This window comes from Clarias gariepinus, chromosome 15 (assembly GCF_024256425.1).
Source record: "Clarias gariepinus isolate MV-2021 ecotype Netherlands chromosome 15, CGAR_prim_01v2, whole genome shotgun sequence".
NCBI classification, from domain to species: domain Eukaryota; kingdom Metazoa; phylum Chordata; class Actinopteri; order Siluriformes; family Clariidae; genus Clarias; species Clarias gariepinus.
The window spans coordinates 20,887,076-20,903,990 of NC_071114.1; the positions used below are offsets into that span (position 1 = coordinate 20,887,076).

The 16,915-nt window shown below is 38.7% G+C and overlaps 1 protein-coding gene across 1 annotated transcript; it reads right to left on the reverse strand.

Moving 5' to 3' along the window:
• Positions 1 to 12,512: 12,512 nt before the first annotated feature.
• On the reverse strand, positions 12,513 to 16,102 carry tlnrd1 (talin rod domain containing 1). The gene has a single exon (XM_053513838.1). It carries the CDS (start codon positions 14,135 to 14,137, stop codon positions 13,070 to 13,072), a length of 1,068 nt encoding a protein of 355 aa, XP_053369813.1. The 5' UTR covers positions 14,138 to 16,102; the 3' UTR covers positions 12,513 to 13,069.
• Positions 16,103 to 16,915: the final 813 nt, after the last annotated feature.

Sequence of the window (16,915 nt, forward strand, 5' to 3'; positions counted from 1 at the left end):
TGGCTTAAAACATGGTCAGGACATACATACAAACAGACATCTTTTTGTATCTCAACAGTTGGCATCATGCTATTTATTAGTTTTTGAGGATCATGCATTCCACTCTGAATCTTCATAGCAACAACTGCAGTGGGCTCAGAGCCTCCTCAGCTGAGCTTGTCATTCACAAATATACAGTCTTATTTAATACATTACATCACTATACTGTGCTTAGAAACTTCAAATCTCAGTTGTTCACATGGAATATACAAATGTTATAATACTTATGTCAGGAACCCAAACAACCATCGGATGTTTAAGGTTATGTATAGTGGAAAGGTTTTAGATGTTAATTAACGCATAGATGAAACGATACGTGGATGATCCTGTGGACGAACAAAATTTACCAGCTCTGTACTTTTTGGTGAGCTTAATATACCTAAATCCTGCTTTCCAAATCTGCCCTATTTCTACGTTAATAAAGGTTTTAACTTAAGTTTAAAATGATCTTTTAATTATTTAATTTGTCGATAATCCTAATTAAATTAAATGTAATCACCACAGATAAGAAAACCCAAAAGTCATATTATATGCACTACCTATGTAGCTCAGGGGTAGCTCAGTGGTTAAGGCACCAAACTTAACCCTCAACTGCTCAGATGTGTAATGAGATTAAAAAAAAAGGAAATTACTCTGGATAAGACCGTCTGCCAAATGTCTAAATGTATGTTGAAAAATAAGGCATTATTACAGTACATAAATAGAAAGCTTTAAGAATTAAAGACAATCTAAACTTTACCTGAATGCAATATAGAGTACTCACCCATAGCATTATGACCACTAAGTGAATAACACTGATCTGGAGCTATATCCCAGGAAACTGGGGAAAGGATCATGGACACCCAGTGCTCATCTATGCCTGTGGGATCAGAGGTTAGCCTATCCAGTTCAATTCTACAGAAAAGCCACTATAGCACAAATTACCAAAGAACTCAAGGCTGGCCATGATATACAGGCACCAGAACACCCACTAAATCAAAACCAGCCCTGTATGGGGCTTAGCAGGACAAGAGCTCAAGGTTGTCAATCTGACCTCCAGATTCCCCAGAGCTCAATCCAACTGAGCATCCATGGAATGTTTTGGAGAAACAAGTCCAATCCACAGAGACCACACCCTGTAACTCATAGCACCCAAAGGATTGAGGCTAACTCCCCAGTGCCAGACACCACAGCACACCCCAGAGGTCTAGTGGAGTCATGCCCCGTAGGGAGAGGCCAAAGCTAGCCTTAAACTTTGGCTGATCCCTGTATGAGGGTAGTGTGTATTTATATTCCTATAATATTCACATACTCTACAAAAAGTCACTAGAAATTCTGGTTGGTTGTTTCTGTGTCTTAGAGAACCTGTTCAATTTTAGCAGCAGCTGTGTGTGTGTGTGTGTGTGTGTGTGTGTGTGTGTGTGTGTGTGTGTGTGTGTGTGTGTGTGTGTGTGTGTGCACGTCAGTGAGTGTAAGAGAGTGAAAGAGAGAGAAACAGAGAATGCTTGTCTTCAGTGTTCCAGGGACCCACCCTGACCAGACAAACCAATTTCATTCATATGAGACTGTTGCACTCCTGAAATCCCACAATACACTACATTATCCAGTGTCCAAAGAGTGATACATTGGCACACCCATAATGCATTGTTGTATGTTGTTTATAGATGTTGTGATGAAGGGTCATCTTGTTTTTTCTTTAATGTCTATAGTGTTTGTATTATTTTGTAGTAATAAGCTTGTAATAAGGTTCTTGTGGCCTGTATAGTCGATCAGTAAATTTGGTTTTGGATATATTCATAGGTGACTGATGAAAGTGAGACATTAATGCTGTTTTTGTTGCTTGCATTATGTCTTCTAAAGAAAAGAAAAAAACCCTGTAAAGTTGGAATAATTGTACATTGAAGATATTTGCGAAGATATCGCTGTGTGTGTGTGTGTGTGTGTGTGTGTGTGTGTGTGTGTGTGTGTGTGTGTGTTTGTAAAAGTGTGTGAACCTAAAGTAAGAGGACAGGAGGAATCAGCCCCTCACATCTCCCCCTTCTCATCTTACACATTAAACCTTTCTAATCTCTTATTTGAATTTCAAACAAACAAACACACACACACACACACACACACACACACTAACGGAATACTGTTTTGGATCTTTAACCTCTCTGATGATACTTTCTTTTGCTTTACACGGACGCAAAGCTTGTAGCACTGCCACATAACAGGTTTATATATATATATATATATGGGCTTAGTCTGGAGTCTGGAATGCACTTTGGGGTTTGTTTTGAATTGATGTCTAGCGTCGTCATTGTGTTCCGCTAAGCATATCCAATACCGGAAGTAAGTGTTCATCAGCCAACATTAAGATTAGCAATCCCGTATTAGTGTAACTAGGTTTTATATCAAAGTCGATCGTTACATGCTTACAAACACAAAATAAAATATGTTTTACGTGCACACACGTGGTCACAGTGTTATAGTAAACAGTACACGCATGCACGGATCTTGATTATACCAGTAAGAGTTGTGCACTAAGACCGAACAGGGGAGACGATTAACCGCAATTCCGCAGCGCAAGAGAGAGAAAATTCATTTAAATTGAATTTTATTTGTATAGAGCTTTTAACAATTGAGATTGTCGCAAAGCAGGTTTACACAATCAAAAGACCTATTTAAGTTTGTATGAAATGTGAAAAAAAACATTGGCTTAGTTGTGATCACGTGATGCTCTGCGTCAAAACAAGAACCGCATGCATGCTACATGATACTTGGTACTCGTAACCCAAGAACTTGCTCGTTTTTCAAGTCAAAATTTATTAAAAATCTTTTCTCGTCTTGCGGAAGACTCGCAAACCGCGTTACTAGCAATCTGAGGTTCCACTGTATATAACCTCAGCTGCTCAGATCCAATCAGGCATCAAGCTGGCAACCCGTCCCTGTAAAAAAAACTGCCACTACTGTAAAATGAAGAGGGAGAAAATAGGGAGAATTCACCTCCTGATTGGCCCTATATAGTGAATTTGGCATAGTACACATGCACAGTGAAGTTATAATGGTGAGACACCTGATGGTGTCTATGGAGCATAAATAAGGAATAGAGTATCTGTTTTTGAGAAGAGAAGAGAAGAGAAGAGAAGAGAAGAGAAGAGAAGAGAAGAGAAGAGACAGTGAGACATAAAGAAAAAGACAAGACAGAAACAATAATACCATTAAAGACAGATTTGGAGAGAGAGGTGTACTGTACAAAAAAAAGAGACACAATAATAGATGCAACAAGGATACAGGGAGACGCATACTGTACATAAAGAAACACATACTCTGAGACTCAGAAAGGTCCAGAAAAAAAAAAGCCAAGGTTGAGCACTCGTCCCAAGAGGAAGAACCTGCACTCTGGCTGCCCTGCATAAGAAACACCATGCAGTATTTTAAAGTAAAAAAAATTACACACAAACTTACACACATACACACACACACAGCTACTGCATGGCTGCCAAGCCTCGGTGCGAGCCCGTCTGTGCTCACTTTTGTCAGACACTACACACATTGTTTTCCTCCACTATCCTCAGCATGCTGTCTAGTGAAAACCTGCATTCGTCAACACTGAAGACTCTGGAGAGTTTTATAACATTATAGACAGCGTCAGACGATTTATACTACTTTAGAGAGCCTCGACCATGTCTGCGAAACCTCACACTCCACTGTATGTATGTAAACACAGGCTGTCCAGAAATCCCTGTGGGTATTTGTGTGTGTGTGTGTGTGTGTGTGTGTGTGTGTGTGTGTGTGTGTGTGTGTGTGTGTGTGTGTGTGTGTGTGTGTGTGTGTGAGTGTGTGGGCACTACCTATTTTAGGGTTGTCATTAGCCACAATACTACAGTAGGACAATACTACTTCTACTACAGAGAAATGAACGTGCTAACCCGAAAGCAGATCTTGGATCTACACACCCTTGGTTCTCTATTGTGTTCCTAAGTAACTCTTTTTCTCATAATTTTAGCCTATCACTATGGGACGGATGACATCATCCATAAGGAATGTTCCCATAGGACAGCCTTTTTGCTGGTTCTCATTACTGGACCAGTGGATGGCAAGGAAGGAAGTGCAACACTGATGTGGCCTGTGATATAGCACCTCGAGTCTGGAATGTTGGTTACTTTTTTATTTTGCTTCTTTCGTTTTAAAAGTTTATGGCACATGTAGGAAAGCTTTAGAACAAATTCCGTTCATTTCCACAAATCTTTATTTGAAAGTGTTGTTTGTAATGTTTCACAAGGGTGGAAAAAAGTACAAAATGTACTGACCTAAAAGTACTAACAATAAAATGTACTGAATTAAAATGAAACTACTACTTGAGTAATAGTAACAGTAAACACAGTCTACTAGTAAGTACGTCATCTGGTGATAAACTACTAAGTAATAACTTTACATTTTATACATCTGCTAATCACAAAATGGTTCTTTTTCTATTCTCTTCTTATGCTAACTAACCAGGTGAGCTAATCTGATGTGAACCTTAATAATTAACAGTATGTAACATATATATTGTCTTAGCTAGCTAAATAAGTGTGGTATTTCAGCAGCTTGGTATGTTCACTAGCTACAGTCCACTACTGTAGTTCACTTAATTTACACATGTCCCTAGCTAGATAGTTAGCTATCTAGCAAATATGCCTCTAATAGATTATCCTGACTGCTACCTAGAGGCTGTAGCACAACTAAAGCATATTTAACACAGGAAATCATTATCACATATTAAATACCAATATTTCATAATGTTAAATATTAAAAGATGTTTCCACAAGTTGAATATTAGATCTTATCATAGTTTACAGATCATTGTACTGTGGAAGTATATTGGCATATGCTTCCATAATTATCACTCTGTTCCCTGTGAAGAGATTCAAATTGGAGCTACAGGATAAAGTGGACCAGGGATAATTATCTCTCCTTTATTGTCTACTACATTGCTGCTCCTGACTGAAGCATTACACAACTGTAGACCTTTGTCAGGAAATTGATTTATTTTTACTGAACTAATCTGCCTTTGGGTCTGTGTAAGTAGAGTTTGTAAGATCTCTCCATGCTTCCCACATTCCAAAGAAATCCAGAGTAGGCTAATTTGCGTTTCCAAACTGCCCATAGTGTATAGGTTTGTGTGTGTTCTTGTGCCTGCAATATGACTGGCACACTGGTGTAAGTATAGCCCTGTACCATCTTCTGGGTTTACATTGAAATGTCATAAGTTTATAATCATATAAAACAGCATCTACTGTAAGTTCTTCTTTTAAAAAAAATTTTTTTTAATATGTCATTTAAATAGAGGGGTGCGGTCAGTGGGTTGTTTAGTCTAGATTTTCATAGCAGTTTACCTGACAGGCACAAAAATATTCATGTCCATTTTCCAGGTTCCATTTTTAGTCTTTTTCTGCTTAAGGTTTCCCAGGCATGCAGCGTAGAATACTGACATTTGTCCTGTAACCATTCCATGCAAAGTTAATTGTTAGTTTCTGTTATTTACTTTTATCCACATTGTGCCGGTGTCAAAAGATAAGCAGCAAACATCCTTGTTTGGTGGCCCTGAAGTGCAAAGCAAACTAACAAATTTAAAACCAAATTAACAAAACTGAAAACAAAGAAAAAAAAAATTCCGTTTTGTTAATTTGTATTGCACTTCTCGGCCAGTCAGATATTAGTTATTTTGTTTTTCGTTTTGTTAATTTGGTTTTGAATTTGTTATTTTGTTTTGGGTTTTGTTATTTTGTTTTCAGTTTTGTTAATTTGTTTTGCACTTCAGGGCCACCGTATCCTTGCCTAAGGACCAGTCATTGGCTTTCTGGCAGTAAAATTTTACATCTTAAAGATTACTTTATAATGTTAATGTAATCTTAAAACATAAAATTTTCTTAAATCAGCACTAAGTATCATGCTTTATAAATCAGTTGTGCCTCATACCTTTAAAGGTTCATAACGTTTTTTGTTTTTTTTAAGTGCTACCTAACCCTGGTCCCAAAGGGCTGATTCCATCAGGTCCAACCGCAGACGCAGGGCCCTGGTTACATGATGCTGCTAAGATCACGTTTCCATCTGTCGGCTCAGCTTAAGGAAAAAAAAGAAAAACAAAGACACCGAGGGAACACCCCTTCTAATGAGTGCGCATTTGGCAGCCAACCACCTGCCTGGGCTCTTCATGGGAAAAACTCCTTTTGTTACCAAGGTTGATTAGAATCAGCAGTCTTCCGGCTCTGTCAGCTCCACAGGTGGAGCATTTTTCTCTTGAAGTTAATGGTTTAAAACTAAGATCCTGTTTGTGACTTGACCTTTGGGCTTCTTTGAAGGTTGAGCAGACAATAAACAAAAGTCCAGGAAGATGTCCACCCAGCATGGAGATGGGTTTGTGCAAAAGGAGACAGACATAAGAAGGAGGGGTGAGAAAAGAGGTGGCTGTGCGATTCCAATAAGAGCTCAGCCCAAACATGAGGCCACGTGGCCCATTCTAAAGCTCCCAGCATTTGGGCGTGAGCCACACAAAGACGCTACTGTATAACATGTGCCAGAGAAGAGCTGTTGAGACATAAGAATAGCCCTGGATAAGAAGAGAAATAGTGCAAGGAATAGAAGGGGTGAAATAAAATACAGATCAGGTCATGATATGAATGTCAGCCAGAGGAGAAGGATGAGTAATTGCATCTGGGTTTGAAATGCTGCCAGGTCTTTTAGACTGGGAGGAATCATGGATTATTAGAGCTGAATATACTGGACAGATGTCAAGGATGACAACTACTACAGGGGTGTGCATACTCATAGCAGTTGATCTAAAAAGCACTATTGGTGCAGACACTTTTAGGTATAAGTTAGCAGATATGCGTGTGGATTCATGGTCAGACATACGTATGTTAATGACATTATTAGGGAATACTTCCTGATTTAAAGATTGACTAAGGAGTGCTGTGTATAAACAATTCTACATCTTACCAATTCTTGGCCCACAGATGTTTGCTAAAATGATTTTTGAAGCATCATAAACCCATAACAGGTTCAGAGCAATGAATCCAAGTATGACAAGTATGAACCAGTGACTGTGAATTTCTGGATAATTAATTGACATTCTTCAGGAATTTGGTTCACATGATGACCTGGGTGTGTTTGAAATATGGTACATGTTCAGACATCTGCCAGGTTCTGGGTGTCAAATTTCCTGGCATATATTCATGAAATATGGCCAGGGATTGTTATCTGGCTGTCAAGGATGAGGAAATAAATTCATCTACTTAAGGATCTACATTCTGTATTCCAATAAAGTAACGAATGAAAAAGGGGAATAAACCTTCTAATCTGTAAACTTGCAATTCCAGTCAATGCTATTTGTTGCGAATTATAAGTGAATTCTATATCCGTAATAACATAAAAGTCTGTAGCCAGCAGCCAAAGTTATGGTGGCACAGAATGGTTGTTATTTGATCAGGTTAGTCCATAAATAATGACTTTTGTGACTCTGTGTTCTTCTCTGCAGTGTCTTGTTACATCTCAAATGAGGGATACTTTTTGGCAGGTGGTAACAAGGACAATGACTGTGGTGTCAAGTGGTGTGGACTCCAGCTAATAAACTTAAACCAATTTGGTTCTACATAAGCCTAGCTCATATTAAGTTTGGAACTGGATCCTGTGTGTGAATTGACTGTAAAAAGTCAATAAGCTATATGCAAAATTTTGGGTACGACTAGCCAAGTAACAAAGTAAACTTGAAACCAAACTTGACCAAATGATTACAAATATTTTTCCTCTGGAAATGTTAAATTCAAGGTATTTTAGATCCGACCTGATGAAGACCACAGCAGAAATTATTCTTGTTGTCAACCTGTTCTGCCAGTAATGATTTGGCAACATTATTGGGACACTTCAAAGCTAATTAAAACATTTAGGTGTCATATATTGTTGATCTTTCAGATCTTGTCTTCACATCCATTATTTCCCATCACAGCATTATGATATGTTTTTATAGCCTTGCCCTCCTTTGTAGGCATTAAATGAATATTTTTTTGATTTTTTTAAATGAGGAGGGGGCCAGGCTGTTTAGTATTAAAACAAAAATTATAATTTTTAATGCTCTGAACTTTTATTTCTAATAACCTGTTTAATGAGTCCTGTCACATGAGTCAATTAAGGGCTAACAAAGTAATCCAAACATTTATTTACTTGTTTGTGTATTTAATTAAATATAAAACATCTATCCATTAATAAATGTCAGAATTATTATTATTATTATTATTATTATTATTATTATTATTATTTGTAATTTTGTTTGTTGTAGCAGTTATGCTTAAAGTAATTTGGCCCAAGGTGTATAAAGTTTGGCATATAATTGTACATTTCACATGGCACATTCATGGCATTTTCTATGCCATGCCCTGAAATGGCACATGCAGCTTTGGTTGCTGTCTGTGCAGAGTTATTAATGTTCTCACTACACACTATTCTCTGGACTCTTAGGGGTTACCAGAAGGTGGGTTGGCTACTCAAAATTGCCGCAAGGGGTGCAAAAGTGTCTGAATGCTTATGTGTATGGGTTAATGCTCAGGTAATGGGCGGGTGACTGGATACATAACCACCCTCGCCAGAATGATATTATTAAAGGTAAAAAATGAAAGAAAGAAGAAAAAAAAAAAACACATGAATGAGCCATGTTGTGAAAAAGAATTATTCATTTAATAGTTTAATAGTATTCATTTAATGAATATGTAAAAATTAAACAAAATCCCCTTTTTGTGGAAAAATAATGTGAAATTAACTGAATAAGAAATCATGTGGAAAATAAAAACAAGACACACTACATGTAAAAAAAAATATGTGAAACATGCATGTCTAAAAACACATGATTTTTTTAAGGACTCCACCCTATGTCATGTTTAATGACTGTGCAGTGAAAGGTCAGTGACAAACAATATCCAAACATTACACAACCCCCCCCCAACACACACACACACACACACACACACACACACACACTAAATAAACCCATTAAGAGGATTAACTATTTAACCCTCTCTTGCTAGTCTCCTGACATAAAACATTTTAAAGCCCATTTTTATAATGTGCCCAAGACTTCTGGCGCCCTAACCTCCCTCCTTTGAGCAGGAAATGGGCGAAACCTTGGTCGAAATTATTACACCGACGGTTAGTGCTGTGAAGGAAGCCGCTCCTGATAGCAGAGGCCGTTCAGTTTCCTGTTGTGCACAACAGTTTCATTTTTTTTACCATGAGGAAATGAAGAGGACAAAGGGATACAGGTCACTGACGAATGAAAGGCAGGGGCGGTGCAAAAGCATCAACAGCATGCGTGAATATGTTCATATGAAAAATCTTTTATTAGAACCAATGTTCTGAAAACAGTTTTTTGCAGAGAAGAGAAAAGCAAATCAAATTTTAAACACTGGGGCTTAATTTGTAATAATACTGATATTTCCAGAGATCTAGGGAAATCCCAAGTGTGCAGTATAATTATTTATACTCATGCCTGTGGGATGATTGTTGCATGTGTAGTGGTGCTGTAAAGATTTGGACATGCTGGACCTTCACGCGATAAAGTTCATCATGAGTTCAGATATCAAAGAGCAAATCAGCACCATGTTTGGGTAGAATATCTGTTCAAGAATACTTTAAAGTCTGGTTTATTTTATTGAACCTGACCCTTATGTAATGGAAATTGATATTCTTCAACACAAACAAACTAATTTGCCTCTTTATTAGTTTTTAACGTCATCATGGATTAATAAAACATGATCCTAGAAAATCTGGTATAACTTTGATCATTTCAATGTTACCGAATTTTAAACCAATTTTTATGTAAAAACAAAATGGAAAAAATTCCAGAACCATGAATAATCATTGATGAGAAGTCCCCCAAGATCCCAAACCAGTCCTATCCACAGAAGCCCCGCCCTGCAACCCACAGCACCCAGAGGAACCACTGCCAAAGTCCTGGTGCCAGATTTGTCACACCAGTTACAGATAATCTGTTACTAAAGGAACAATAATAATTTGATTAGTTTAGATTAGTTTCAACTTTATTATGGCCAATTAAATAAAATAGATTTTGAACTAGTTTTTGGAGTTGCATTTGAAAAACCACATTTGCAACATTTAAGAAGCATTTGTGCCTCCATGATTCCATCCAACATTTCTTTTATTAGTTCATGGCAAAACAAAAACCGTACCGCCACATTTCTGTTTATTTGTGAGATATTTGTACAGGGAGCGCCGAATCTACTCTACTGTATAATGTCTTACAGTTCTTCTCATAAGAGTTTCCAACGGTATCAATATGTGTTTCAGGTCTTTTGTTTCAGGTCAGGACATGAAACAACTCCTGTGTGTACATCTCATGTGATTCTGATATTCTGTTCTCTTGTTCCGAGTAGGCCAAGAGTACGGTTTCGGTATTTCTTTCCGTTATTTCTCTAAAGTTTACTGAATTGTGTGTAGAATATAGTTAAACAAATAAAGAAAAAAAATCGACGTGACCACTCTGGGGTGCTGTAGAGTTGAAAAAGATTTGAATATATATGTAAACTATGTAAACCACACTCCGCCCCAAAACTTAGAGTGATTTAATGAGCTTTAGAATGCTAATTAGAGTAAACGTTATCAAGGTCTGCCATGACTTTCACATGTAATCAGACATTTAACTTGTAGAAAGCCTGGTAAGAACTCTATTAATTTTTCATTTATTTATTTATTCATCTTCTATACCGCTTATCCTGTATAGGGTCCAATCAATATAAATTATATGGGCCATATGGGAACACCAGTTAACCTAATCTGCATGTCTCTGGACTGTGGGAGGAAACCAGCGCACCCGAAAGAAACCCACCAAGCACAGGGAGAACATGCAAACTGCACGCACAGACCCAACACTGGAATCGAACCCAAGACCTGAAGGTACAAGGCGACAGTGCTAACCACTGAGCCACTGTGCCGCCATATATATGTGATATTTTACTTCAAACTTTATTCAGATTCAGATGGTGTCATCTTACCCAGGCATGCAGCTAACGATATTGACACCACATACCATTACATAAAAAAATCAAGTTGTTAGTGCCCTTAATTAATTTACCTATGCACACTCACACCAGCCGGGAACTGAACCCTTGACATTTGAGGTGCGATTATATCTGAATTTATAAGTATATCGGAATTATATAAATTTTACATAATTTTTGGCATTATTTGAACTAGCAAAAATGTCCAATACTGCACTTTCCATAATGTAAAAATGCCAGTTACACTTAAAAATGTGATTTTCTGCTCCGAACAGTGCGTAGGCAAAGAGTTCGGAAAGAAGCGGTCGGCCAGCGTCACATGGCTCGGAGGAAACACGTGATAGTCTTCGTCCTCCCTGGTTGGTATTTGTAGCCTTGATGGAAAATGCCCTAATAATAGGCGGGATTTGTCTGCGACGAAATGAGGGACAAAAACTGGGAAAAATCCCAGGAAAAATAATTATAATTTAAAAAAGAATGCAATTTTCTTGTCAATTAAAGCAGAAGAACAAAGAAAAATTCTGTAAAAAGCTTTCTGTAATGACATGATATTTAATCATGCATAGAAGGAGTCTCCAATGTCAGTACTTCCTAACAGTCAGAGTGATCTCCAGTACAGGACAGTGTTCAGGAAGTGTGGCATTTTGCTTCCAGGTTTCTTTGAAACATAACAATGTGCTTAATTTCAAGGTAAAAGCAAAAAAGAGAGGTTGGCAAGTTGTAACTGATATAAATTATGTGGTAACGGAATCAGATGCTCTGTGAAGGTGAGTAAATTATGCAAGTATTGATAAAATAATAATAAGAAGAATATATATCCTACCGGAAGTGCTGGAATGCATGCATTAATTGGACATGATGTAGCACAGTAACACACTTCTGAGACTACTTCTGATTTGATTCACGCTCATAGAACATCTGTGAGACAGTGGTTATAGCTTCTGTTGTCACATAACATATACTGGCTATAAACAGTCATTCCCTCCCCAATCTCTTTTTTAATCTCTCTCCTGAAGTAAACTACAAACAGATCAAATATATCACGTGAATTCTTTCATCCCCAAGGGAAAATTGCTGTGGTGTGATTATTTTCCTATAACAGTACAGTGTTTTAATCCTAATTTAATTCAAACCTCTCACATTTTGGCATTTCCAAACCACCATGCAAGCCTACTGTGCATACTTCCCAATGGAAAAAGCGATGATGTACTTCACACACAAACACACACAGAAAAGCATGAATTTCAATTCAGCTGCAAAAGTATTTGTTTTCTCACTGATTCCATATAACTCAATGTCACTGGAGAAAAGCCTCCATGACGTGTAAATTCTAGAATCATGACCTCTTTTAACACTAATAGCAACATTCTGAAGATCAATGACTTTCATTTCCGCAATCTTATTAAGAATCATTAATTTGCCCTCCTCCCAAGTGACATAAGACATCTAACAACCTTTGTATGAGAAACAACTTTTTTAATAAGTTGAAATAAATACTCCAGTACATGCATGATCCAGGAAAAAAAATAAAATAAAAAGCTATTGTAATTCTGGTATATAGTGTAAAACCTATGGCACACACTCACAGCAGCTTTAATCCATCCGAAGAGATTTACACATTAATACAAAGTACGAACGTGCATCCCACTCGCACTGCATTTCTTAATAACATCCATCACTCATCCGACTGCAACCATCACTCTGTCTGCTGCTCTAAAACTGAGGTAAACTTTCTACTTTTTTAAATTCATTTGAGAATTTTCAGTCCAACATACAGAAACACCACAGAGTCTGTGGCTACCAGTGAGTGAACACAAGTTAGAAATATGTTGTGATGTCAGTTTCGGCTAAGTTTTTTATTACATCCAGTGCAAAAAAAACTGCCACCTTGGTTGCACAGGAAAAGTTGGACAAACATATTTGTACAAAATTTACTACATTCACTCAATAGGATCACACAACATGGGGTTAAAGAATATTAGTCTCTTTGGTATGTTGTAACTGTAATGGGCTTTGTTTTAATTCACAGAATGTGAGTTGACTGGTGGTAGAGTCCTGGGCGAGGAGCGTTCCCTGAGCGCCTGTGAGAGCAACGTGCATCCATCCGAGACGGCGCAAGCAGACTGGCGCAGCCTTTCGCGGTATGTAGGCATCTGAGAGCTGTTTTCGGCATGCTGGGATACGTCCCGGAGACCCTGTGTGAGGAGAACGCAAGCCGAAACAACACTCATGGCACCTCCCAGTACAGCTGTCTGCACTGCTTTACCATCTCCACTGACATTAGCCGGTTTTCCCAGGAACTGTGGCTCAGTGGCAAATCCTACCAACGCGTTGACAGCCTGAACCAGTGGCCCACTAAAAAGCACACAGCGATTACGTGTCAGCTCACTTGGGTTTGTTTTCACCTCCTTGACACAGGCAAGAAGTGCAGTGGCGCTTGTACTCATGCACTTTACACTGGCTTTGAACTGCTCTTTGGCAAACTTGTCCTTGGATTTCTCACTGGCCAGAGATGAGGCCTCTGTGAGAGTCGTCAGGTTCCTCCGGATGTTTTGGGAAACTTCCAGGAGGAGTTGGGGAGTTAAATCAGAGAGTGCGGTTACACGGAGGACAGAGCACGTCTGATCCACCTCATGACGACATCGGGTCACTTTGTAGCGATCCACTAGTCCAGGAACGGCAGCATGTGAGCCCGGTGCCTCCACTGCCGCCATGTATGCGGCATGAGCCGAAAACTCTGTTAAAGACACCACGAGGTTGCCCATTTCCACTAACCGGTCCCCGACCTCAGTAAATTTCCCCATGTTAAGTTGGCTCTGAATGTCATGAGTGATAATGGACAGCTCCTTTGTCCTAGCAATCACTGTATCCCGACACTTCTCAAAAGTCTCTGCCACTGGCACGCCATCCGTGGTCATCACAGGCCGTGTCTCACTGGACAGTAGAAGTAAATCTGCCACCAGCTGCATCTTGCTTTTGCATGTGTCACACACAGATGAGAGTCTTTTGCGCTGCTGCAAGCTGCCACTCGGGATGTTGGACGTTGGAACCTCGCTGTCTGACTTTCCCGAGCCACTACTAGCCATAGTATGGTGGTCAAGCTAATATTCTGAATTTTCTTTTTTATACAAAATATAGATTACACCACGCATTCCACAGTACAAACTCATAACTTATATGACAATATCTTCAAAAATAATATCACACCTTTTCCAAAAACTGGCCAAAAAAAGTGTTGTCCTTCAGAAAATATTATAACATCCACTGTTTACTATTCGAACATCAAATTATTTTAGTAAACATTTGCAGAACTAGGTAAAGTAGAAGATAACACAACTTCACTCAGGGAAACCGTGGTCTGGGCCTACATTTGATATCAAAACAATGGGTGAATGAGGTCAAAAGCAGAGCTACATTTAAAAATCCCTTCAACAGAATGATGCTGAATCCTTAATGTTTATGTCATTTGACCTTAATCGTGCATGTTACACAAAATCACATCATGGGTACATCTGAATAATTTCACAGGTTGGTATTTATCTCTCTAGGTCCGACAACACATGCTCACACACACGTATATAGATATACACACAAACAAAAAAATGTACAAAAACAAAATCATACACTTGCTGCAGTGCCATACAAGAAATTAAATGAAGTCAAATTGCCAGCTGATTCCAGACATTCCAAAACCAACATACACCTAATCAGAAAACACTCTATCCTGAATCTGAGAACATGAAGAATCACCGCAGTCGTGTCAGCTTTCGTGTTAATTTGTGTCAAGCAGACGGGCGTTTAGAGGTCCTTGCCCTTCTCGTGGTTGCAGGAGGCCAAATTAAATCCACTGAACGTCTAAAGCCAGATGAGCCGTTGTTAATTTTCATCCTCCAGTGGAAAGTGCCTCTGAGGTTCATGGCTGTGAGACAGCAGCAGTTTGAATTCAGCTCTGTGTGATGGGTCTCCACTTTAAGCACCATCATCCCACAACGCCTGCTGTAGAAAAGACTCCAAAAAAAGCACCGCGCCTGTCTTCCGACCTTGGAAAAATCAGGGGTCGCCTTTTCTCGGCTTTTAACCTTTTCCTTATTGCTCGTAACCCAGTGGTGTTGGTCAGTTCTTTCTGAAGCCTGGGTCTCTTATGCATTACTGTCTATTTCCCACGCACCTTCCTCAGCAAAAGCATGGGAACCTGGGTTACTACCATCCGGCACACACACTGCTGGGCTTTCCTCTTGGTATACATGTCATTTCAATCTGTTTTCAACAAAATCCTGTTTGTTTTTAACCCATTACCACTACAGTGGTGTTTTTTGGAGAGCCGGTGATTTTTATTTCAGCTGTGTGTGTCTGTGGGGGCTCTTCGCCTGTATGAGGAAGCAAACTAGAGGGTGCGGCTTTACTTCAAATGGGAAACAAGGCGTTGAGGGATAACAGCCGGTTCGTTGTGAAACGAATACGTTTCTTTTTTTAAAAAAAAAAATTAAACGGTGTATCTCCGAGAAAGGCGAGTTTTGTGTCAGAAGCTTTGTGTAGTTAGCATGTTGGCTAATCCGTCAGAGGGTGCGGCTGCGCTTCAGTTGGGAAACAGAAACACGGCGCGCGAGGCAAAGCTTCTTTCAAAACTGCAACGTTTTTCTCCTTCTGAATAAGTATCCGTTATTCCCTGGGAAATAAAAAGTTCTGATCCGAATACGATCACATGTCCACTCGGTTCCTTCTGACGTTTTCTTCAAATGATAAACTTTTTACTCGTCCGAATGATGAAAATTCGTCTTCAGTTGTAAACTTGGTTCATATCCACACTAAAAGCCATCATTTCCCGAGGCCCCGACTACCGGCGTAAGAGCAACATTACACCAAAAACGTGCTGCTAGCTCCTTCAGCTTCTCCTTGTTTTGAGCAGTTATTACACTTCTCCAGGCTTTAAGCATCATAACAGTTTTGTAGTTTGGATAAGAAGCAGGCCATTCAAATCAAACATGCCGTTATGTTGCAGTTCACACATGGCCGCTGAGAGTTTATCGGTAGTTTTAGCCTAGCGTAGACGTTAGCTCCAAAAAATAATGTGTTTCAAGTACGCGCCTACGTCGGGTTTGGTATGACCGATTACTGTAACCTTAGATTGAAAAGAAAGAAAGAAAATTAGACATATTGTCGCTGTTTTCCTTACAAAAAACTATAGATTAACCGTTTTGTAAAAAAAAAAATAATAATAATAAAAAAAAAAACATTACTCTGTACCAAAGCGTATTTCGTGCAAGTGACAATAATAAGACAATGCAATTGCTATTGGATTACGATCTTAAAATATTTTGTTTGCCTGTTAATTCCTTTTGGGATTAATGAAGTACTCTATCAATATGTGTTTGGGTAGATTATCTTTCCTCACTTTGAGTTTCTGTTTCAAAGAAAAACTCGTACTAACCCTCCCGCTTTAAACGAACCAAAACCGATGTTTAAACCACCAGATTAACTGGTGGGAGACGAAATCAGATTCTGAAACAATGTGACGGTATACTATAAGACGACTTTTTATTGGACGAAAATGTTTTTTTTTTTTTTTCAGGACGCTTGATGAGCCAATCCATTAAGGAGGAGGAGCTAAAAACCGGGCGGGTGAAATCTTCGCTTGTTTCCTCACAATGAAGATGTAAGCGTTAAACAAACCAGAGGTGAACGTTTTAAACGTATTAATCAGAAAACATGCCATTATTCATAAATAATAATAATAATAATAATATTAATGTTTTAAGCTCGTTTTATTTACTTCCTGTCATATTTAGAGCTATGACCCAACAAAGTTACTGTTACTATCACAGTATTACTATTATAAGAAACAGAGTTACTGTAAGCAGTGTTTA

Bases quoted from the DNA above. Each gene is read 5' to 3' on its own strand.
- tlnrd1 (XM_053513838.1), bottom strand. From the start codon at position 14,137: ATGGCTAGTAGTGGCTCGGGAAAGTCAGACAGCGAGGTTCCAACGTCC.